The sequence below is a fragment of the Melospiza georgiana genome, chromosome 1 (genome assembly GCF_028018845.1).
Source record: "Melospiza georgiana isolate bMelGeo1 chromosome 1, bMelGeo1.pri, whole genome shotgun sequence".
Classification (NCBI taxonomy): domain Eukaryota; kingdom Metazoa; phylum Chordata; class Aves; order Passeriformes; family Passerellidae; genus Melospiza; species Melospiza georgiana.
In genome coordinates, this window is record NC_080430.1 from 134028799 (window position 1) to 134054799 (window position 26001).

General features: G+C 37.7%; 1 protein-coding gene across 2 annotated transcripts; it reads right to left on the reverse strand.

Moving 5' to 3' along the window:
- Window positions 1-3666: 3666 nt before the first annotated feature.
- Window positions 3667-24091, reverse strand: CIBAR1 (CBY1 interacting BAR domain containing 1). Of its 2 annotated transcripts, none has more exons than XM_058024480.1 (8): window positions 24013-24091; window positions 22005-22239; window positions 19482-19550; window positions 14298-14399; window positions 10650-10754; window positions 10011-10124; window positions 8324-8443; window positions 3667-4487 (listed from the first exon to the last, which is right to left on the reverse strand). In XM_058024480.1, exons 1-8 carry the CDS (start codon window positions 24042-24044, stop codon window positions 4377-4379), a joined length of 888 nt encoding a protein of 295 aa, XP_057880463.1. In that variant the 5' UTR covers window positions 24045-24091; the 3' UTR covers window positions 3667-4376. The 2 variants fall into 2 exon arrangements, with proteins under 2 accessions (XP_057880463.1, XP_057880471.1); XM_058024488.1 differs by lacking the exon at window positions 24013-24091 and adding an exon at window positions 23696-23849.
- Window positions 24092-26001: the final 1910 nt, after the last annotated feature.

Genomic DNA, 26001 nt, shown 5'->3' on the forward strand with positions numbered 1-26001 from the left:
TGTGTGTCTTATATTTAAAACTTGTATAGTTAATGATTTCAGTTATTATGTTCAGCAGATCTGGGTCTTGGTGAGAATGGAGAATGATGCTGGCTGCTTCGTCTGGAAAGAGTGAACTGGTATTTGTCAACACAGCAAAGGATGGGTAGTTGACAGAGCTTGCAGAGGCTGTATCCATCAGTTAGGCTTTTTTCTCACTCACTTTAGTACCTTGAGGCAGAAAATGAGTGTTGGAATTGGATCAGGAATTCTGACTGGAGTGGTTTTGTTTTATCTTCACATGCTGCGTAACATGAATACTAGCTGGCTAATGATGTCTGGATGCATTCCAGGTCAATCTGTGATTAGTTTCAACTAGCATCTCTCACTGGCAACCAAGCTGACAAGCCTTATTTTCTTATGTAATAAAATAAATGCTTATGTCAGCATTTAGAACATGTTGTTTCCACTGGTTTGTTACCAGCATGTTTAAATTTTAGGAAGAAATAAAAGCTTGGGAAAGCTGTGTCTTCAAAATTAAGGCTTAGTGGGAAACTTTGATTGTGAATGCAAGGACTTTCGTTGACATTACAGCTGTGCAAGATAGTATCTGTAGTACTAAAGGATTAAGTCTCAGTCCCCTCAAATTGAGACAACAAAGTTGCAACTTGGCAGTGAAAACTTCTAACCTTTGCTTGTTCAATAACCAGAATTCCTAAATTCCTGACATAGGGAGGTCTCTATTCCAGTTCACTCCTCAGAGCAAGTTCTGGCTCATCTGGGCTACTCATGGCCTTGTCTCTTGCATCTTTAATAGCTTTAAGGACAGAGCTGTCCAGGCAGCCTTCCTAGTGAATGATCCCCCCTCACTGGTGGTCAAACCTTTATTACTTTTTGTGAAGTCATCCTAGTGATTGCAGAACTTCCATGACAACTGTTTGGTACAAGAAAACAAACAAAATGGGATTTTTTGTTCTGTAATATTTAAAAGGTTAGCATAGCTTTATTTCTTCTGCACATTATTTATTCTGTGTTTTAAGTGCCAAGAAACAAACCTCTTTGAATGATAATGCAAGGTCTGTATATGTAGATTCCTCTGAGCAAAGAAACATAATGGCCAGGTTTTCAACTTTGAACACATACTGATTTTTGCTTTCTGCTAGGAATTAGCTTCGGAATCATATAGTTTTGAATCCTCCTCTGAACTTAAAAGGAATTAAAACCCAACAATTTTGTGCTTTATGTAATAGCTACTTTAAAAGAGATCAAGGAGCCAGAAGATGTTGCAGGAAAAATAAAGACATGAGAATTCTCAAAATAAACTTCCCTGACCATCATGTTGAAAACTTCATTGTGACTATTTTTGTAAACTAGCATCTTTACAACTAAGCTGTGTTGAAAATGTGAATACAACTAACTTCTCCAGTTAATCAGTTTTAGATGATTTGTTGATTTTAAAGTGCTTCTAGTTCCTACACAACAGGAGATTTTGAACTTGGAGGTTGGAAAGGTAAGAGTTTAGGAGGTTGCTTTGCCAGTGAAGTGTGAGATTATCTTTTAGAAAAAAACTGTCTTTTCAGAAGAGGTTAAGAGTAATTGCTGATAAGATACCATTAGCTTTTCAGATGGTAAACCTTTCCCCCCAGTGAACATATAAAAAGTGTCATAAAGCTTGTAATGCAGAGGTCATAATTAAGGCATTACAAAATGGTCTTTTGTTTGCCCTGTGGCTGATTTGTATTTAATTTAAAGCCAGATTAGAGTTTATGACTACTTCAGGTTAATCTGAAATGTCTGACTGATAGACCAAAAAAAATTACTTTCTCACAGTCTGTAAAGAGCTGCATCTCGAAGTACATACAGCTGCACCGAAGGAGAGGAAAGAGTCCATCAGCTAAATAACAAGGTTAGTAGGACAGCTGGTGCTTGGTTTGTAGCTGTTGCCCAGTTGGTGTTTTGGGTATGTGAGTGTCCATCTGCCTCGGTTCCCCCTGCCTCTCCAGACTGGGCATTATATTCTGATTCTGCCTGAATAGATGGTTCAGGTGCATGGTGTGATGACAGCATTTCCTGGTAACAGGGTTCTGTGACATCACATGTTTAGTGGTTTGGAGGCACTGTATTTCCAGTACAAAGGACAAATCAGAGACTGCCTATAATTACATGGCTTGAAATCCTGTGCTTCCTTTTGAAGTACCATTGATACAGTAAGGAGTAATAAATGAAATGCTACATTTGGTGATGCTGATATAAAACATGGAAAGTTTCTTTACTTATGTCTTCTCTGAAGTTGCTTTTGCTACCATTGTCCAAAAATTCTGATGTAAAAGAGAACAGTTTCTGTTGTCAAAAACTAGAAATAGTGATTACCTACGAAAGCAGCTTGAGGCACTTAGGGAAGGTGGAACAGGACAGTCTGATGAGCACCCTTAATCCCTAAGGAATGTGCCAGTGTGTTCAACAGAGAGGCAAAACAGTCTAGGCAAGAATGGTTGTAAGTTTGCATCATCTAGGGCAGTAATAAAAAATAAAAATGAGTGAATGGAGTAACTGCAAGTCAGTCTTGCAGCATGCACTCGGTACCACGACAAAGTTCTTTGCAGAAGGATCTTTAGGTAATATTTAATTCTTTACTAACATCCTAAATTGTTATTCTGGCTTCTACTTCTGGTGAAGTATTTTAGTCAGGGACTTTTCATCTGTAGTTTTGAGGTCACAATTTCTGTGCAACATGCAAAGTTAAGACACCACACACGCAGGACAAAGTTGCCGAACACTGTATTTTTCTGGAAGTTTTTCTGTGGTTCCTGGAGTTGACTTTTTTGTGATGTAGGAAGAATGAATCTTATGCTGGTCAACTGCATAATCTTTTAGAGTGCAATTTATCTAAACAAAACTGCCTTTTTTTCAGAATTGCTTTCTCAAGGCATAATACACAAATACTTGCTATACGAAAACCTGAAACTGTTATGAAGATAGCTATCTGTTTGGAGATGGACTACTTCATTGTGTATGAAATGGTAAAGTGGTGATCACCAGAATTCTGATGTCATACTACTATTTATTGAAGTGTCTTAGTTGCTGAAATAGATGGGAATTAATCACATAGATACTTTAAAAAATTTTGCTCATTGGTATTTACTCCTTGCCAGCAGTAATTCAATGTCAATGGTATGTAATGCTGGTGTAAAATTATTTTTTCGGTTTAAAATAACCCTATATTGTGAACTTTTCATTTATTATCATCTCATTAATTTTTGGCAAAACCTGTTTTTTCACATGTCAAAACAGGTATGCATTGCATACATATGCATCAGTGGACAAAAAGTAGCAGTATTATAAATGCACTTCCTGGCTTTTTTCTGTAACTGAAAGGAAGATTTTGTTATAATTTAAAATTGTTTTCCCAGTCTCAAATTTAAATTCTTCTGCATTTTTTCTTTAGCAGATACTAAAGCTGGAGGTGAACAGTGTGGTAAACTTTCTGGCAGACAACTAGGCACTATTCAAAAATGAACACATTTTTTCCTCCATCCCCAAACAGAACAAGGAATTACACTCAAAATGGGTAATTTCCTGTATGTTTGATGGAACCAGTAACTGAATCGTGTAGCTAAACACGTGAAGTTTGAACTATGTATAGCATGTCAACTAATATAACAAACATCAACTACATAAAATATCCACTAATTTTATCATGAAGGCACTTTTATTTAAAAAGCAAAGCAGCATTGAACATAAGATACTGGGCCAGGTCCTTATTTGTGACTGTTCATTCTGTATGTGTAAAGGAATCAAAAGTCATCTGTACCTGATGAAAGCCTGAGAAAAATGAAAATAAGAAAAAAGTACACCTCACCATGCCTTCTGCCATCCAGGGTGGATTGCAAAATGAAATCTTAACAGGCGGTTGCTGCAAACAGTTTTGTAATTACCACGGTTACTTTAGCATGTATAAACCCAATTATAACAGTTACAGCTAGAGTAGTTAAAAAATTCAAGAGGTGTATAGCTAGAGAGGTAATATATTGGCAAAGTAAGGACAAAACAATGTTCATAACTGCTTGAAAGCTTAGTGCAGCTTTTGGACACTGTTCATCACGTAAGTTTAAGCAAATGTGATTACAATATAACATCTATGCAAATATAATACAGGCATCTATTTAAATATTTAATTTTCTAGCTACTGAAATTGCCCACTTTCAGTGGATTTTTTTCCATTCTTTGAAACCAGTCATTTGCTGTCTGGCACTCTAGAATCAGCACTTGATTCTTGCTCCTGCTGGAATTCTAAATATATAGCCCCAGTGAAATTTTAGATCCAACATACAAAAAAAGCCTTTAGGTGAAGGGGTTTTTTCCCCCCTTAATAAAAAACCCCTCTTAGAACAGCTTTGTTATCTCACTTCCTTAGTAGCATCAAATTCATCCTCCTCATCGTCCTCTTCATCATCTTCCTCTTCCTCCTCGTCCTCTTCTTCATCTTTTCTTAGCATTCTGTGGGAAATCTGATAAAAATCCAACAAAAGGATATAAACTGTTTGTTTTCTGCAAACAAAAAATAATTCTTCATTGGCATTTTCAGCCTAAATGTTTGCATGGTTTTCATTTGGGGGAAGGGGGTAAGTTGTTTATTTATTAACTGTTCATAACATGCACAGCACTGGAAAGATACATGACACAGAATAAAAATAATATAATGGTTTTTAAAAGCTAAAAATATCCATGTAGTCCTTCAGAACTATTATAGGATAGGGAAAATGGTATTTTTTACCTAATTAATGCTAAAAATCAAATCAACAAGATGCAAATCAGTTTTTCCATGGGTTGGCTGCTGAAGCAGCAGGCTGAAGAGGAGTATTAGGGTCTAATCTTACCTTGAAGACATCAGACCTTGTCAGTTAAAAGCTCAAAAGGATGCTGCTCTAAGCTTTTTACCTTTTTTCCCAAGAATTAATTAGACAAACTTAAGAGTCTTGATTCATAGATGAACTTCTTTCCCTGCCCATCAGTGCTTGCCTCTGGAGTGACTCCTCCTTTTGGTTTATCAAACATTAAAAACAAGTGCCAGCTGCCATGCTTTCATCTCATTTGACAGATTCTGCAGTCTGTACTTTTTTTTTAATGAGGGTTCAATCTAATTCCTATTGAAGATGGATTCTTCACAGACAATGCAAAATTTAAAATTTAAAGAAGGATAAATGTTTTTTTTTGCTTTCCCCGTAAGAAAGAGAACATTGAAGACAGTTATCCAAGTCATCTGGAATGCTTTTGAAAAATTTCAGGTTCAGTAGTTCTCTAAGGGCATCTGCAGCTCTAATTTTGGTTATATTTTCTGTGTCTTCTCACATGCAGTGATATAATAAAAACTTCTGCACTCAAGACAGAGCTTGCCTTTTCTTTTAAGCAGCCTCCTATTTTAAAGGTCCTTAAATGCTCATTATTAAATTGACTTCTGACGTGTTACAATTCATTCAGCCATGTATGTAATGTAAGTTTTTTGTGTGTGCATAAAGCAAACTGCAGTCATTGAACTTCTGAAAGAAGAAAAATACTTAAGTCTTGTTCATGCTCACCAAGTATGTAATTTAGCTTGAAGCAAATAGTTGCTTACAAATTCCTGAACACAACAGCAAATGGAGTTAATCATTGGGTGAAGCTGGGTTAACTTGAGCTGAAATGTCTAAAGCAACAGTCTCTCAATCCATGAAAGAAGAAAAAGACAATGGCAGTGATTTGTAATTGGAGTTTAAGGAATGCTGCAGATTGAGCGTGTTAAGGTGAAATGAATTTCACTGGGACAGACTAATTTTCTAAGTTTTTTTCCTACTTCAGAGCATCTGAAATTCTTCAGCAGAACTTGCATCATATTTCCGAGTAAAAGCTCCCTTTCCTGAAACAGGAACTGTTTTCGCTTTATGGCTTTTTTCTGCTCACTACTCAAATACCTCTGACCATGCAGCAATTAACTAAATAGTATATTAAATATTATCACTGGTGGTGGTAAGATGGCTATCCCTGAGAACCAAACTGTATCAGGGAAGGAAGTTGAGAAAAGAAATTATGCAGTATAAATCCAAGTTACTGTGCCAAAGAACTAAAACATACCAATATTGAAATTTAGTTTTTCAGAACTTAATGCAAAACAAGAATATGATAATTTTTTGACCATAAATAATTTTATGTAAAAGTTAATTCTATGAGTTGCATGCAGGTGATGACAGTCCTTGCTTAAGCAGTTCAGCTCCATCTTTCACTGCAGAAACATGGCAATTCTGTCCACGTCTTAGTGCTGGAACATCTGGATGCCGACATTTTCAATAATGGTTAAAATTATACTTTGCTGTCCTACAGAGTGTCAGTGCAAAAGTTTGTTACATTTAATGGATGTAGATAAAACTTGTGTAGTCAAATTTGATTTAAAATATCTGGAAAAGGTCCTTCTGTTTTGCTACAGTTCTAAAATATAAGCTGTATCAACCTGAATTGGTAGACCAAAATGTTGAGGGTGAATTGTCAAGTGTTGTAAAATGAAGGACATAGCTCTTTGTGAGAAAATGAATCAAGCTCAAGGAGTACTTTACATTTTTAACATACAGATAATACAGAAGGTTAGTCCACAGAGGCAGAAATAAATTCAAGGATGGTATGTGTTAAATCCTCTGAAAAGACGTGAACTGTGTTACTGGCACACTTTATTCCATCTGGTATGCAGTGACTTCTTACACTGTCCCCCACCTACAGGTTAGTGTTTGTGTGTGTCTGTCCTCCCCTGCCCCACGTATTTGGGCTGTGTGATTCTGTGAACTGCTTCCCACATCATTTATACTGCTTTACACTGGAAATTGCAAAGTACTACATTACAGACAGTGAAGGATTACTGTGCAGCAGGAAACTAGGTGTGTCAAAAATTTCATAGTGAAAGATTCACAGAAAAGATAAAACAAGTCACCTGCAGGTTTTTCTGAATACAGTTTTTTTTTTTTCTTAAGACTTGTTTGGTGGTTCAAAGATTAGCCCTCAGTGTAATTCAGCACGATGCTATTTACAGAATCAGAAAGGTCTGCCCTTTCTTCACTGACCTATGGTGACTGCATTAGTTGGGTGTTCCACCCCTTTTTTCTGCCATATGATCCTCCTTTGCAGACACACTGCACAGACCAGTAAGATGACCTTATTTTGAATTGCACTGCAGTTTCCCTCTAGGTCTAGATGACTTCCTGTTGTTTTCAGGTAAGTTAGAGGTTATGAGAAGACTAACACCCAAAGTTGTAATTAAGAGCAGTCTAGGAAATGAGAAAGGTTAATCTGCAAGTTAGAATGGAATTCCACTCTACCTCTGGGAGAAATCACAGTGTACGTACTCTCAGTTTTCTCATTTTGTGTTTTTTCTCATATTTTCTGAAGTAGCTTGAATTTGAAATTTGCTTGAGTGATAAAGAGGACTGGCAAGTTACTCAGTCAAGGTAGTACTTCATGCACTGAATCACTAGGCTGTATCTCTTCAGATGACAAAATTCATACTTTCAACAGAACAGCTCAACTGTAATAATTGATCTGTTCTGTGTTGAGAGCAGAGAAGGGGTAAAGTGTGTACGAAGTCAAGAAAAGTTTTCCTTACTACAATATCAATGCATGAGTCTATTCAAAGAAGAAAGGTTTTAAATGCATTTTAAACGTGGTTTTGTCTGTAACTGAAACTCTGGTAAGAATCATTGCAGTTACAGAATTACAATTGCAATGAATTAAAAATAATTCATTTTGCAATGTCTGCAAGTTTACTGCTGTAAACAAGTGGCATAAATATTTGCACGGTAGCTGGTCCAAAAAAGAGTGACACTGTCTTCAACATTTTCACTCATTTCTACCATCCTTTTCCTCACCTGCTGTGAATTTTCAGAGTATAAAAGGAGAGGACTGTAGGTCATGAGTTTGCTCTGTTGCTAGAAGGTATCACTAGGCTGGATTAGGATGTGGTAGAGAGGCCACACTCTAGAATCTGAATACTAAAAGTATGCAAATATTCAGAGAATGTCACTACTCTTTCAAATAATCTAGATCTCTTCTCTGCAAAATGCCAGAGTTTGTTGATGGAAGACCAAGTATTGCTGGAAATGGCATTTGTCAAAATTAAGCAACACAGCTTTAAAAGCTGAGGGGTTTTCCCCTTCAATGATAAAGCTGCATTATCAAGAGCCTATTATGATATTTATGCCACTGACAGTTTCTTTACATTTCTGATGGTTCTGAACTGAGTGAAGACAGTGGATCCATGTGCATTAACTAAAAGATTATCTTAAGTAGATCTTTAATATACTGATTTAGTATGCAATGTTTTTCTTACCTGTGCTGTTCTCAGTGAAGATTTTGAGGAGCCAGTTCTTTGCAAGGGGGACTTGGAATTTGCACGAACTATGTCTAAGCGAGACTGATAGTCTGGTGGATAGAGTGAGCTCCGAAAAACCTGATCACATGGAGAAAGCAGTCACTTAGATGCTTGCAAGCCAAGAATTACTGAGACTGAAGCTTGCAGAAATGCAGCATTGGAGAATGAAACTTGATCTAGAGATGTGCATCAACTGTAGTTTGGATTGATCAGTTTTAGGTGAAAAAATGACCTTGCTTAACTTGAGACACATCAACATACTGATGTGGTCAAGGTAAACATTGTTCAGAGCTTTGGGGGCATTTACACAGGGAAAACTGCAATGGTTTCCCACCAACATATGTAGCTGAGTTTCAGGCTAAGCTAGAAGTGTGAACGCCAGCAACTCCTTCAGGCTCTCCGTTTCTTGTGAAGATGAACTCAATGCCTTCACAAGCAAATCCCTACTATCAGACACAACTGCATCAAAAAATGTTATTGAATTGTACAGAAGATGCACAACTTAAGAAAAATTTGGGAAACCTCCTAGAATGCAGAGGAGACCACAACATCTATTACATTTTCAAGTTATTTCAATAACCAATACAGCTATTTGTGCAAGACTTAAAGTTAAGAAGACGGTATATTATGGTCAGTATTTTTATGAAAAGTAAATAATAGTCCAATTAAGAGAAAATTTAAAATGAGATTAAAAATTTGGTTGTGAAAGACAAAGTACTGACTTTAAGGAGATTTCTGAATTGGTGCCATGTGACATTATAATTGTGAAACTAAAATAGAACAAAATTGCCATGGCATAGTTTAAAGGAAGTAAAATTACCAAGTAGTCTCAAATATGACTGTCACTGAAGACTCATGGTTTTTTAAGTCTTGTGCTAACTTGGTTCTGAGCTATGTCATAGACAGAATAAAATTATGACTGGTAGGATTTACAAAAAAAGACTGAAAATGATCCAAATATTTTGACAAACCAAACATACATACATACACAACACACACTTCCATGGTATTAAGTTTAAAGACCCAACATCCAGAAGAACTGCAAGAATGAATAAAGGACTGAAAAGCCTATCTTGGGAAAGAGAGACTATAATTCAGAAAGAAAGGAAAGGGTGACTTGAAGCTGGTTACTGCCACAAGGCAAAAAACCCACTCTAGTAAGTAACAAATGTCTCTCAATTCTAGAACAGCCTAATAAAAATGATTAAAAGATGAAAACAAACAAAATTCAGGTTAGAGGGAGATCTTTAATATAGTAGTTAGTCTTTCCATCATCTTATCACAGCAGTAGAAGATTTTTTTCTATGTGCATCTTTAGAGCAAGACTCACTGCAGAAGTGTTCTTTAAAAACTGTTTTATGTTTACCTGAGCTTGAAGTGGCAAGTAATTTTGTGAGTGTCTTTTCTTTGTTTTGTGGGAAAGATTAGATTGCCACTGCAGTTGCTCTCTGTGTTCTCTGAGATTACAAACCCGCATGCTCTTGCTGAAGAAGTGCAAAAAAAAAAAAAAGCCTGATATACATGAGTTTCTTCTGGGAACCTGAAATATTTGTTGCATTTTTCTGTGTGGGACATGTGTAGCCCAATTGTGAAAACTGTTTTTATATAGGAAGTAAACAGAAAAGCAAATCTCAATCACTCTTACCTCCAAATCTTCATTTTCATCAATATTTTGGATATTTTGATAGGCAGCAGTGTATATCTCTAAAGCTTTCCCATGGAACAACATTTCAATAGTTATAAATTCAGAAAATATGTTCTGAAAGCAAATGAAAAGAAAGGTTTTCTTAATGCAGTATATTTGCACTTCAAAAAATTACTGTATTCTGTGTTTGGTATTTATAGGATATAAATAACTGTATGATACTTAGTACTTTTAAATAGTCAGATTGAATGAATCTAAATGAACTTTAGACAATAAACATAAATTCTGGCTGGGCTATCACTTATGCAATTATTATTTAATAATAAATTCTGAATAAATCCTTCAAAAGTAAAGAGGAAATGTATTAGGAATAACACATCTTACTGAAAAGCCACTTGATAATCTCCAATATGCATTCCCAAGATATTGTCAGTCAGAAGTTTTGCTGTTTTGAAGACTGTCTTTTATAGCAGGTTGAGGATAAGTTATCTTAGATTCTATATCTATAATTTACAAATCTGTGAAATATTCATGAATACCACAAGATTTGCATTTCAGTGAATACCAGAATGTTGCTAATCTTGCCCCCAACTAACTATAGTGATTTTATTATGCAAGATGAAATGTGAGCACACATACTTTGATGTCCCTTATCTTCTGTTTCTCAAAATTATCAATGGTTTCCTCTAAGTGCCGAGTTGTTCGAGTAGCATCCATTGTTGCTCTCTGCAGTTCATTTTCAGCCTGGTAAAGTAACACAAAGGTGAAATTAGTCTTGCATTTGATATTTGATACAAAGCTATTTGCTGTAATTGCCATTATTTAAGTCTAAGTTTGCAAAACAATACATATCTGTGTTACAGTACTTAAATCTGCAGCTTAATGAACATATAAAGATGCCTTCTACACTGTTGTGACTTTGATGTGAAACATGAAAAATGACCAGCTGCAGCCAGTCAGTAAAGTCCCTCTGCCTTGATTCATTTTCTGTAATAATCATGGGATAGTTTTATTGAGCCAGTCCTGACATCCCACTGACAGTACAGTTACTGGGTTTAGGTACTTAATCCAGAGTGGTGGGAGAGCAGGAAAAATCACCCCTTGTCTTCTACTGCAGATCAACCTGGTGGGTCCAGAAAGATTCTTTTCCAGTATAGTGTGCTGAACCTCATCTTAGTACATTTTTACAAATTATTTAAATAGACAATTATAGCAGCAGCTGGAACTAATGTACTTATCCTGTAAATATCTCAATCTTGCAGGCTAGAGTTGTTGTAGTTTTTAGATTCAAATGCATTTCAGGTATTTTATGCTTTTAATATTTTTGTATTATTAAAATATCTCATAAAAAACATCTTCAACAAGGCACTGGGAAGGGGACACATCAACCATTTTTTAACACATAAGCACACAGTTTTTCTTATTTTACTTACTACAAAAAACATTTTAAATAGCTATTTTAATTAGATATATTTATAAACTTTACAGAAAGTTCACTACCATTTAATGAAAGATACTGAAACTATTCTGATTAAGTCAAGTCTGAGAACTGTGTAGTATTACCAATTAACAATGTAAGAGCTTGCACTTGAAATCTACAAGATTTGGCTCTAAACTTCTGTTATTTTCCATACAGTACTGGTCAAACATCATACACTAGTGATACTTACAGGCTCAGTCAGTATGTATCATCACAAATCTGTTTTGTCATGAGATTTGAAAGTACTATATGGATCAAGTACTGTATCCCGTGATCAGGTTGTAAGGTTCTTCCCATTTCTACAAAACTGCAACTTGAGATGATTTTTTTTTTAATGGAAAAAGACACCACAGGTCCAGTTCCTGTGATCTAGCTTTTAGTGTTACAACTTAAGGAATAAGGCATGCTCTATTCACTTATTTGATTGTAATCTGCTAACCTTATTTTAGAGGATTAGCAATTTGAAACAATCTCCTTTCAAAAACAGCCTAATATCATAGACACAATTCTGCCATTACGGGGCAAACAATTGATCATGATCTTTAGTAGTACATAAGGTCACATGTTATCTCTCTTTCTTGATTTTGCCCAAACCACAGGAGGGAAGAAAAGACATTTTGTGTATTTTCAATTACTTCAATCAGTCAGTCTGTAAGTGATGGCAGCTATTATGCATATACAGTCTTTACACATACAAATACAGTCTATTATTTCTATGGTAATCAAATACACCTCCTCAATAAATCTTAGATTGAACATAATTTGTGCACATATGCTTTGGCAGAGGAATTCTGGTTGTTTTAGAGTGAAGTGTCCCAAGACGCAGAGCCTGCATAGTTTGGACAACAGTTTGGTATTTTCTGAACACTCACCTGTGACTGGAAATATTAGTAAAGGAAAAAATGGCAATGTAACAATCAATATTCAGGGACATGTTCATTTTCACTTCTGCTTTTAATATACTGTGAACTATTTATCTTAGTTATTTCAAAACATCTGTATATTTAGTACTATTATTACATTGTCTGAAGCCTCTGGCTGCAAGATGTAAAATCTGTTAGAGCTTTGCTAGAATTCAAGTATCCAGGCCAAAACATTTCAGGACAGCTGTCTGTTTTGGAGTGAGAACTTCATTATTTATTTTTAAAAGAATAAAATAAAAAGCAGGCAATCTATAGTTTAGCAGACTTCTTCAGGAAAAAAAAATCTATTTTGATTTACGGAAGTGTATTTTTAAAAATCTGGTAATGATTTCCTTTCAAAGCTGTGCTAACACACCATTTCTAAGATGGGAATATAGATTCTTTGCTATCTGTGGCCAAAGTTGTTCACTGCTGCAACATCACAGTTGCTCAAGATTAAGAGAACCCCTGCAGGAGCCCAGCTGCTGTATTCTAATGTGGTAAAGCCTCTCTCAGACCTGAAAGCTGACCTGCACACATCCTCAAAAGCAAATGAACACATTCCTGCTCCTAATACCTTTTTATGTGTTTTAAGTGTCAATCTGACCTTTTTGAGAGTCAATCACTTTAATATGCTAATAGGCAGCATTTGGTGCTTTTGCCATGTGTAGAATCAGACTGTACTGAGATTTTATAACTCTTCAGGCAAAGCCTTAAGTGTAGAAAACAGGTGCTACAAGAAGCCAAGTCACAGAATAGTATTTGGGAGAAGCTTAGAAAAGAAACAAGAAGAGAGGAACTAGGTGCCAGTGACATATCCGTGAATTGAAATGAAATGGGAATTAGCTTGAGAGAGAAAAATGGGACCAGTCTCCCTTTGGGAAAAAACAGCTTAATGTTATAATTTACTCCCTAATTCCAACAAAAGAGAACTTTGCAACACAACTCAATTCTAACCCTGTGGCTGACAAATGTCTGTCTTTATTACATGAGGAATTCTAATTAGTCATGACTTAACTGATTTGATTAATATGAAATGAAAATTCTCTGGCAAAGACAAAAATAAAATGTAGTTCTCCTGTGTTCAGTCTGACCAACATAGTAATTTTCACTCTTTCTAAAGTCTCATGCCTCAGTCACTACAAAGATCCTAAAGATTCTGAAATACAGTTGATAAAATCCAACAATGAATAGAACTCCTTAACTCTCAGGTCCAACACTAAAATGTAATAAAAAGTAAACAGCACATCATGAACCTAGATCATGTATTATAATACGTAAGTATAAAGGGACTGAAGTAGGATTGCCTTGATCCCATTTATTTTGGCATTCCCTAGATTCTGATTGCTTCAAAATTTTAAACTTCAGTGAGATTTTAATGGAAATTCTAATTCAGTTTGATAGAGGTTTAATTTTTCTCATTGTGATATAGAATAGTATACTGAGGAGGGTGACTGGTCTTTGGAAAGGAATAGTCTAGATGAGTATTCTACTAGCAGAATAACAACTTATCCTTTCATGCAGCTGGAGGAAACTCATATCTCATCTAGATACCAGGAAGCATAATAACCAAAATGGCAGCGAGAAAAACAGTAAATCCACAGAAATAAAAAAATAAATTGTCTGATTACACTTACTTTCAAAAGCTTCCAAATTCCTGGATGTAATCTATGCCTACCTCTCTTGCATAAACATATCAAATAATTTATAGTTTCTTTTCAATTCAAAAGTGAGTAACTACTGCTCTGTAGCAGCTGTAACTCCTCATTAAGTTTAAGAAAAGATTCAACATTGGGAACAGTTTCTCTAAGGGGCATTATTGTTATTACTACTTCCCAAACATAACAGTTTAATTCCCAAGAAATTCTGAACATATTTCTCATAGTGACTGGAAAGGCAGGATACAATAACGTGTAGATCTGATGGATTCCGCTGACGTGTCTTTTCCAGTTGAGATAATTGCTTGGCTTCTCGGCTCTTTGCTGTTAAAGTTGCTCTAAGATCATCCTGGAAATAAAATGTTTTAGACATGTTTGAAATACATCTAGGATAATACAAAATATACTCTTCATACATGCATTGCCTAGAAAACATGGACAAAACTTCTGCTTCAAATAAAACCAGATTTTAGTGACCTGTTAATTGATCCTATCAAAGAGAAGTCTAGTGGGGATTGAGAGAGTTTAGCAACTCCCTATAGCACATGTTATGATTGAAAATGTGGGGAAGGAAAGAAAGATATTTACAGCTTTACATGAAAAGTACAGCAGATGGTCACAAGCTAAGATCCCCAAAGCGTTAAGAAGGCAGACTTATTCCTGACTTAGCAATAGAATAAATGTGGTACTTAGAAATAAAAAGAAGCATCAAATAAAGTGGCATCATTAAAAAAACCCAAAACAACAAAGCAGGTAGCAGTCAGTACCAAGGAGAAGTTATGAAGAAAATATAACTGCTGTCACTGCTGACAGTGGAGCTGCTGAAGGGGCTGGAGCAGAAGTCTGATGAGGAGTGGCTGAGGGAGCTGGAGTGTTCAGCTTGGAGGAGGCTCAGGGGAACCTGTGCTCTCTACAGCTCCCTGAAAGGAGGCTGTAGCCAGGTGTGGGTCAGTCTCTTCTCCCAGGCAACCAGTGACAGGATGAGGACATAGAAGCTGCACCATTTATTTTTAAATGAAATATTAGGAATTTTTTTTCCAAAGGAGGGGTGGTCAGGCATTTGAATAGGCTGCCCATGGAAATGATGGAATCACCATTCTGGAAGTGTTGAAAAAAGGTGTCCCTGGCACTCAGGGACATAGTTTACTGGTGAACATGGGGGTGCTGGGCTAATGGTTGGACTCAATGATTACAGAGGTCCTTTTCAACCTAAACAATTCTGTGCTACAAGACACCATAGGAATTCTATGACTGAAAGGGTTAAACTGCATATTTATATATACGCATTTACTAAAGTGTTTAAAATCATTTGAAACAAAATACATCCAAGTAATGGTGGAGCTGGAGAAGATAAAACTTAACCAATCCAGAAAAGGCAGAAACTGTTGACAACTAGTTTTGCTCCATTTCCAAAGGAGAAGTAGTATGTACTTCTGGGAAGACCTGTGACAATTTAAGAATGTTCAACTACCAGTTTTCTCAAACTTTCATGCGATAAAACTGTTTTGCAAACTGTTTGACATTCATGGAATGTAAGATGCTCAGTCAAGTATTTATCACTCCACTGATGCTGGTATGGAAAAGGTCATTAATTTGATGGTTCCAGTTTAAAGGAGCAGTAGTTTAGAATAAGCAGAAATATAGTCTAAAGTCTAACAAAATCTGAGGTAGGATTGGGCATTCATTTCAAATTACCTTTTACTCTAAAATACCATTTCCACTTTTATTTACTACTCCAGAATGGAGTTAGAGCTGTAAGAAATTATCATATTGGGAAGTTGTCTGTGCTCCTTCCTTGGATTTCACAATTTTAATGCTTGTATGTCACCATGACAGAAGGATATGCAACTAAGAATATGTCTTTCAGTAAGTTTTGTGATCCTGTGACCAGATCACTACTCAGTGACAAGCACAAGATTGCCAAGTTTCACAGTGCTGTGTATTCCTTCAATAACGAGGCTGTACATGAGGACAGGGTCAAAACATGCAGTTTCTTACTTGTTTCTATCCTTACTGTCTGTATGTCCTTGTACATAACTGTCATTTTGCTTCATCTCCAGGGACACAGAGCTGGCTTCTGATAATAAAAACTACTTCATCTTCAGCCCATAAATGCTGGTTTTACTGCTGTTCTTTCAGAAGGGAATTTACACAACCTCTAAGGTCAAAGACTACTGAAAAGGCCTATTGCTTTTCTGAGAGCCATGTGGCTACAAGAAAAGCAATAATAGAAAATTTTAAATTGTTTTTTCCAGTTTTACATTTTAAAGGTAGAGAAAGAGAAAAGAATGTATCTATTTTTGGAAAAACAAAGTTTTCCACCTAATGGTCACAGCTGCATGTTTAATGCTATTTAATGACTGGGCCCCATTAATAGCAGTGACTTTCTAGGCACATTCAACACAGTCAATCAGATTTAACACTGTGGCTTGAAAGGGTGCTGCCTTTCACACAAAGTATACTTGAGGACGCCAAGTTCTGGAGTTACCATTATTAAATTCAGTGTTTTCTTTCTAGCATGTAATGACTTTGGAAATACCCACAGAGACTGAACTGTTTCCTCCTCTGCCCCTGCTTTCTGTAGAAAGAGCTACAATGAAACATACTTCTCTTCTAGCTGAAGTGTGACAAAGAATTAGTGCTACTATGGCCACAATGGTGAAGTTGTGTACAAGTTTTGGATGTACAAAAGTAGGGCACAGTCACATAAAAATATTAAAAAGCTGGAGAAAATGTAATTTATGGTGAAAGAATCAAGTTGTATATTACCTAACAGAAAAAAAAAAGAGAAAAATTTGTTTTACTAGCATCTAAATAACTTCATCCAGAAAAAAACCCAGAACATTACAGAGCTCTTTCATCTCAGTGGAGCATGTAACAAGAACCAAAGATTAGGAGAAGTCTTTCATTTAAAACAAAGCACCACAAACATCAACTAATCACTAACTACCACCAACAGTCCTACATTCACAGCGTCTTTAGACCAAGCTTTTGACATGTTTTTGGAAAATATGTTTTAGTTACACTCAAGGAAAAGTGGAATGGAATAGGCAATGAGATGAAAGGTACAAAGAATATAAAATCATTCATAGTCTCTCTAGGTTTTAACTATGAATTCAAGTCACACACAGGAACTCTGGTCACCCATCTATTTTTAAATCATACAGAAGTACAGCTATAGTTCATCCACCAGACAATGAGCTGGCAGAGCCTCATCACTGTACTGTTACCTGCTTTAATCACTGAAGTTATTAAAGCAAATCAATCCTTTCTTCTGCATATGGATCACCTTGGTTTTATGATGTCCTGTTTTACAGGAAGAAAAGGAACCAGGAACAGAGTTGCCAAAAAGCAGAAAAGTGAAGATTGATAAATAGAACAATGAAACAGAAAAAATCCTCATAGCCTACATTTAAGCTGTGTTACAGGACAAGAAGATTGTTTTAGCTTCCACTGAAGCTATTCAGCATTGTAAACCAGAACAAATGAATGAAACAATTTTACTGCGTTAGCAGATTAAGGACAACACTACTCTGATTGACCTGGGCCTCTTTAAAGCATTTAGTAGCACATGACATTGATGTCTTACACCACAGACAAAGCAACAGTTATTTTTAGATAAAGCATAGAAAAACTGCTGTGTACTTCCTGGAACAGATCCAGTAAGTAAGCAGCAGTGAGAACATTCTCTTTATAGAAAGTAGTTATAATGACATGCACTGCCTGATTTTACTAAGTCAGCTAATGTAGTTACAGCTAAAGCAGTCCTAGAACTAGCAGCTTGTGCTAGATTTACATGAGTGACAAAATTTCCTTTGTCACTAAATATGTCCCAGTGATTACAGATGATAACTGAAGACCGGATAGGTAAAGTTTTAACCAAGGTTAACATGCAAAGGGAAAAAATAACCATTTAATGGCCTACATCTTTAGTGAACTCTATCTTAGTTCAAAGGTAAACTGGTAAAATTAATGAACTCATCTACGGTTTAAAAATGCTTTTGCACTCCCCACTGTAGCTAAAATCAACATTATGCAAAGCTTTCTGACATTCTGAAAGGCAAAGACCACAGGAAATTCAATTCACTGCTGCAAGCAATGACTTGGTTTCAGTTGCTTCTGTCCTCAGCATTAGTGGCTGTCAGTGGCAGTGCACCTCAAGGCAGTCTCTTCAATGCTTTGGCAGCCCCAGGCATTGCTGTAATGTTTTGTGTTTCCTCAGCAACCCTACTGCCACAAACACATGAAACTTGTCTTCCACTCCCAGCACATTTACCCTACAAAGTACCCAGTTCTAGATCTCACAAACTGGTGACCATTAAGATACCAGGTGTTAGGCACTACAGTCTACAGCTCAGGTTTTAGGCACTACAGTATTAGCTCCCAGCTAAGGATAACTGTGGGTACTCCCACTCAAGTGTAGAATGCATTTCCTTGACAATTGTTTCTCTAACCACCAAGTGAGGTAACTGTGCAGTAAGTCCCAAACACTACTTGGTTCTTCACCATATGGAAAAAACAAAAACTCCAAAAAACCATAGGAAAACTGCTTGCTTCAGATGCACTGCCACCATCTACTCAAATTAATCATGATGAACACATTGCAAGATTTTTCTTTTGGTAATTTTGTCAAATACCATCAGAAAATAATAATAATAATTTAAGCTTTTGATTTACATAGATTATGATACAGACACCTACATCAATTACAGATTTAAGTTTGCAGGATTAAGGTATTCTCTGTATAAAATACGAGTATTACAAAAATCTACTTTTAGTATCTGCTTATTAAATTCCTTGCTCAAGCTTATCTTTCCTGGAGGAAAGAAACTTACAGGTATTTTAAGGGATTATTTCAAACCCCTATAAACATTGTTTCAAAAATACAGTGAATGAAGAGACCTCAGATTTTTGTGTATCTTCAGGTCATCATGAGGATTTAACGGAGAGGGTTCTAGGCACTACCTACTCATCAGGTTCAAATGTGTTTTCTAAGTTATGAACTTTAATGCAGAACATAATTCTGAGTTAGAAAAGCTGTTAAAGGCAGCATATTGATGACTAAGAGCCAAAGCAGTAATAGTAATAATAATAGCAATAATAATATAATCATCATCAAAATCACACAATAATAAGTGACAATATTTATAAACAAAAAGTCCTGAATTTACACTCTCTAGGGAATTTCATACTAATGCCTTTTCTGAGCATTTGTTTGTGCTCAAAGAGCCTGAATATCCTTGTCTTCACATCAAAGCTCTTTCCTCTAACATATATACAGCTTCAGTTGAGATGTCTAATTATAAAATTAAGTTACACTGATTAATGAAATATGAAAAATCAGAACCATTTTTCCCATAAACAAAAAGTTTTCAACTGAGTGGCCAGGACACTGAAATGTACCTTGTGAGAAAATACATATTTCACCTACCCTTTTAAGTTTCACTATGGTCCCATAACATTTCAGAGGTTCAACAACCTTGGCTTCCAGCCTGTCAACCTACAAAAAGAAATCACAAGTTGCTAAAATAATCCATATCCATGGTGTGCAGAAATGGGAATCAATTACTTTAACAGTGACTCATCTTATTATGAATTAAATCCATATATGCTGGAAAAATATTAGGATAAGGGTTTTTAAAAATTTGGTAAAAACTACAGTCAAGTATATTAACCAAAAAGAAATTTATTTCCTGAAGAGCTCAAGCTGATTTCTTGTGGAGTTCCTTTTTTCTTAATTAGATCAGGATAAATGAAACATGGAAAATTATGAATACATCAAACTGAGTACTAAATACATCCAGCATTGCATTTTGGAGTTCTGTAGCTTTCTATCTAAAGATCAGTGTATTTGCTCTACACTAGTAAGGTTACAGACTAAGCAATCTTTGCTATCTTTGCTATCAAAGACACTGTGCAAAATGGAACACTTCTTAAAAATAATGGAAACAGCATCACTGGTACTGAGTGTACTAAAAATACCAATAACAGGGTATGTAAAATGCATAAATGCTCTCACAGATGAGTGGTTCTGAATTTTTGTTTCAGAAAAACAGCTACATATGGTCAGACAGGCAATAGGATAAGTCCCGCTTGTGGAATCTGACCAAACTGTCTGAGTGGCCCCAGCGTAATCTGCCAATGACTTATGGACCATGAGTGAGTCCTGTGGCCCACTGCTGCTACATCCAGATTAGGACAAGGTGACACCTCTACTGGGAAGGGACAGCTCCCCCTGACTGGTAGTGACCAGTCAGCCAAAATCTAGGCCAGCTGAGCAAACATTTCTCCTTGATACCATCTACCACTGCACTGTCAAACAATTTCACTTGAAGTGCCAATAGAATAGAAAGGAATAGGCCAGTAAGGCTCTAAACAACACACTTACTAGAGACAAACCAAATAACCTGCCCATCTTACTTACTTACCCTACCATGTCCTGTGGTACCTCACACCTCAGGATTTAAATATCTAGCACTGCACCTAAAGACCAGAAATTGTTAATAACCCTTGCAAGCTAATTTTCTCTTGCCCACTTTGCCAGCATACAGGAAAACTGTTAAGTGACTTGATGCCCAGAAGAAATAAAGAAATATTTTGTTTTCAGGAGCAAAGGAGAACTTGATTTGAAGACTAAAAGCTTCTCTTTTCCTTTGCTGCTTCTGCCTTTTTTCTTTCACAGGGCAATGTTGGTTTATAGACAGGCATGGCATGAGGATGAAGCCAAATGCCAGTTTTTAAAAAAACATTTAAAATCAACAAAAGCAAAACTCAAGTTGTTACATATGTACCTCAAAATTACAGGTTCACAGTTTACTGATGAAAACAGAGAGATCATGCAGTCTGAGTTTACATTCACCTTTGGCCACAATATAAATGTAATAGCAGAGGATAATTTGCTGTTACATCAATTGAAGCATAAAGACCTACATATGGCTCAGCTGGAGCCAGACATATAAGAGCTTATGGAAAAATAAAAATTGCACACACTCTAAGGTTTCTTATTACTTCTTAAAAATCCCTTCCTCAATAGACTGTTAAAGATACACAATATTCCTTGTATTTCAAACTCTCTGCTTCCCATATTAACTACTTCTCAAAGGTTTTTTTTCCACTTTGTTATTACGAAGAGGTGACTTGCAATGCTCTCCAAAATAAAAAAGTCCTATCTGAAGACAAAGAATGTCAACTACTTCAGTCTCTTTTTTGAATTATAGTGGACCTCAGTTGTTCAAAACTATAAATGGGAATTTTCTATGTTCTACTTCAAGAATAGATACATACTCCAAAAACTAGTTTGAGTACATGTGAATGAATTTTTTTAACTCTCAGTATTTGGAATTCTGCATCATAAGTTACAGTTTGACTGGCACCAACCACACATAAATGTGTAAGTGGCATAAACACCTTTCTTTGCACCCTCATTCATCTAGCAGAAATGTGACTATTTAGTCACATATGGTCCAAATCAAGCTTGTACTTTTAATGTTGAACTACAAACTTATGAAATCTACAGTGGTCCCTGACAGTACCTCTTCAATACTATTTCTGGTAATGCTCAGCAAAAGGAAAATGACTGATTTTGCCTCAGCTGTTGCTAGACAATTCAAGTAACACAACTAAAAAAGAACACTTTATTAACCATAAATCATTATCTAAAGTCTAACACCAATAAAAAAAACCAAAACTTGCTCTTTCCCAAATACATCAAGTGTTCATATGGATAGTTTTCCTGACTTCAACAGTACTAACTTTAGGCAGTTTTCCCTGAAGTGATTAGGAGTGTAAATGATGAATGCTTTGGCAGCCTACCCTGCTCAGACATTAATATATTTAGACGTGTTTTCTCCTGTTTCTCTTCTGATTGCAGAGTATATGATTTCCCTTTTAATCACAGATAAGTAACTGAAAAGTTCAGATGGCAAACACAACATGTACAGCTTTAATTCTGTACCTCTGCCTGGCGATAATCTTGAAGTCTGGAGAATTCATCTGCAAAGTTTTTCAGTCCAACTTTTAAGTTCGGTGTCTCTGTAGCTGCATATGCATAGATTTCATTTACTAGAAGATCTGCTTTGTCTCGTAGTCTGGCTGTTTTACGTACATATCCAGCAAATATTTGGCACAATTCACCAAAATGTTTTTCCACATTTGAAACAGCATCTTGCATTTGTCTAGTCTGATTGTCCCTGGATACCAAAGAAAAATAAGAAAGGCAGAAATGTTTACAACACATACAGAAGAAAAACTATATAATAATACTTCTAATAATTTGGATATCTCATCTCAGGGCAGAAATTTATTCTGAAAAGAGAATGTTGTAACTGATGTAATTTGTGCTTATTTATGAACGAATAACAAACAAAAAAGCAGATTTACACTTAAAGATCCAACAGATGAAAATCCAAATCACAAAAATCTGCTTGGAAGTTTTCCTCCTGAATTTAAGGAAAAGCTCACTATTACTAATGTTATTAGTTACTAACACAGTGGTAACACCTGCTGTCTCAAATAAGACTTCTGCAAGACCATCCCCCTTCCTGCTATGGCCTGCAATCTAAACAAGCAAGGCAATGGCCGGAGAAATTAGGCAGTAGAGGACAAACTGGTAAAGGTATTAAATGTTCTTTAAATTGCAAACAATTACCAAACTGTGCTACAGAGGATTAAAACCACTGAGAATTAAAGAATAAAGGTCAATGGACACAAGAGGTGAAAACTGTACTACCACTGAAAGGACATTCATCTCAGTAATAAATTGTTTTAAAGGACCTAAATCTAATTAATTTATTTGATCCAGGGCCTGTACACTTTATTATTAATGATTTAGACAAGTTGTTCCAGTAACTCCCAGATTTCACTTTGTATTTTGCTTTCATATTCCTGTATTATTTGATGGTCACGGGAACTCATGCCCATTGTTGATCTGAGTGAATGGCTGTAAGACAATTCAGCTAACAGTACCTGCCAGAAGTCTTAAGAAGTCTCTATGGTCCAACACAAGGTTATTGATGTGAAGTGATAGAATTCTCTGCAAGAGAATTCACTCTTACCACTATCTCATCAAGGGACAGAAACAAAAACTTCCTTCATATCTGTAAGGTATCCCAATACTGCTGACCAATATTTGACTTTGTATCAGGATATATGATGATCAGAAAAAAATGAAGAAATGTGGTACTCTGAGACTAAACAACAATACAATCAATTCAAATGAGGAACACCTTTACTTCAGGAAAAGTATTTCATGCCAAGTTCTGCCAAAACCCAACTGCACTGCTTTATGGCAAGCTGTCTGAAAGACTGTTCAAAAGAGATTCTGTTAAGGTTAAAAAACCCAAGGAAGTTATTCAGTCTTCCAGGACATGCTGGAGCACAGAACTGCTTGAATAAGGACAGTTCCACCTGGTGAGTAGGCAAGTAAATATTTCATTAAGTACTAAAAAAGCTGTTTTTCAAAATTATATTCCCTGACAAGATCTTCAGTAAAAGGTATATATTTCCTATTTTCTTGAAAGATCTTCATGTCAAAAAGTGTTTCCCTCCAGGAGGAAGACGTAATCATTTACTTTACAATTCAGATCTCACAGTACATCCATGCAACTAGTATTTAATTTTGGGGTGCGAAACACTACGGTTTCTTACGTGGGAGTGTAAAAGTTTTTATTCCACCCTCATTATCGCGACCGCTTCGAACTGTCCACAGTATTATTCGCGAGAGGTCCAAATAAATATCGGCAGCACATCCTTACTCCATCTCTGCACAGCACGCTAGGCCTGGAAAAGTTTTGCGGCCTTTACCCGGAGGAAGGCAGCAGCGGCCCCATCTCGCAGGGAGGCAGATGCGCTAACAAGGACCGGGCCAGCATCGCTCCCCGACCCGCGCCTCCCCGGGCACGCCGCTGGAAGCGCGGCCTCTCGCCGGCAGCGGCCCGGGCTCCGCGGCCCCCGCGCCCCCGTACCTGGCGTCCAGCCCGCGGCCCAGCAGCATCATGGTGGCGACGGGGCCGGCGGGAAGCAGGGAAGGGGGCGGCGCTCCGCGTGCGCTCCGTTGCCATGGCCACCCGGCCTGGCCCCGCCCCCCGGCCTGCGGGACGGGCCCGGGCCGGGAGGCGCCGCGGGGGAGCGCAGTCCCCGAAAAGCAGAATCGGTGCGGTTGGAAAGGAGCGCGGGGATCGTCGAGTCCAACCTCTGACCGAACGCCACCGTGTCAGCCGGAACATGGCACTTGCTTAAACACCTCCAGGGACGGTGACCCCACCGCCTCCCTGGGCAGCCCGTTCCAGGGTATAATCACCCTTTATGTGAAGAAATTCCTCCTTATGTCCAACATAAACCTCCTCTGGCGCAGTTTAAGACTATGTCTTCTTGTCCTATCCCTTGGTACCCGGTAGAAGAGGCCGAGCCTTGCCTGCCCACAGCCTCCTGTCGGGGAGCTGTCCAGAGCGATAAGGTCCCCGTGAGCTCCTGTTCTCCGGGCCAAACGCCTCCGGCTCCCTCAGCCGCCCCTCACAGGACTTGTGCTCCTGCCCCTCCACCAGCTCCGCTCTCTGGACACACTCCAGCCCCTCAACGTCCTTCTTGTAGTGAGGGGCCCAGAACTGGACACAGCTCTCGAGGTGTGGCCTCACCATTGCCCAGTACGGAGGGATAATCCCTGCCCTGGTCCTGCTGGCCACACTATTGCTGATATAGAGCAGGATGTCATTGGCCTTCTTGGCCACCTGAGCACACACTGGCTCATGCTCAGCCACTGGCAAGCAGCCCCCAGGTCCATTGCCACGGGGCAGCTTTTCAGCCCCTCTTCCCCCAGCCTGTAGCACTGCAGGGCATTGTTGTGACCCAATGCAGGACCTGGCATTTTGCCTTGTTGAACCTCACACAGTCTTGGCCCATTGATCAGCCTGTCCAGGTCCCTCTGCAGATCCTTTCAACACTCCTGCCCAGCTTGCTGTCACCCACAAATTTATTAAGGGTGCATTTGATTCCCTCATCCCAGTCATCATTACAGATAGTGACTAGGACTGGGACCAACACTGATCCCTGGGGGCGACAAGCAGTGACTGGTGCTCCCCACACATGAGCCTGCCCAAGGGCAGGGGCAGGGTGTGTTCAAGGACAAGCGCAGTGTCAAGGCCTGGGCTGGTACAGGAGCAGAAAGCCAGAAAGGTCATGCCTCTCCCATTACTCAAAAAAAAAAAAAAAAAATTAAAAAAGGCCAACTTCTCTTCACCTAAGGGAGAACTCTTGAGGTTGGGCAGCCATGGGAAAAATCCCATGGAGCACCAGAAAAGATCCTGAAAAAAAAGAAGAACAAAACAAAACCAAATGAAACTGAAAACATTAAAAAAAAACCCAAAACCCTAACCCCCCTCTCTGTAGTGGTAATGTATTGGGAATGTGGCTTCAGGATTGTGTGGCCATGATCCTGTCAGTGTCCCTGCACATGCTGTTCATGGGACCAATGCAGCAAAGACTCTTAAAGGAGGAGAGAGGGAATTGTGCTGTGTCCAACACAAACCCACCTGATGTTATAGTGGTCCATGAGAGCTAAGGACTCAGACAACTGGCAGCATGCTGGCACAGAGATACATGGCGAAACTTCATGCAGATAACAAACTTTAATTTCCAACTAAAACCAATGGCCAAAAGTAATGAACAAGGTGGGTAATGGTGATGCTCCCATGGCATTTAGCAGGTTACAGGTTTGGTGTACCCCTTGGGACTATGTTACTACACAAAATTGTACATGTGTACACACACACACACACACACACACACACACACACACACACACACACACACCACACACACACACACAAAGAGGCCTTTCACTCAAGGGTACCCAGAAGATCTAAGGATCAAAGGATCACTCAGGGATATCCAGTCTGAAAATAGTCACTGCTGTGGGAGAGAGTGGTGAGGGGCACTCCGACCAGGGAAGTCTCTTT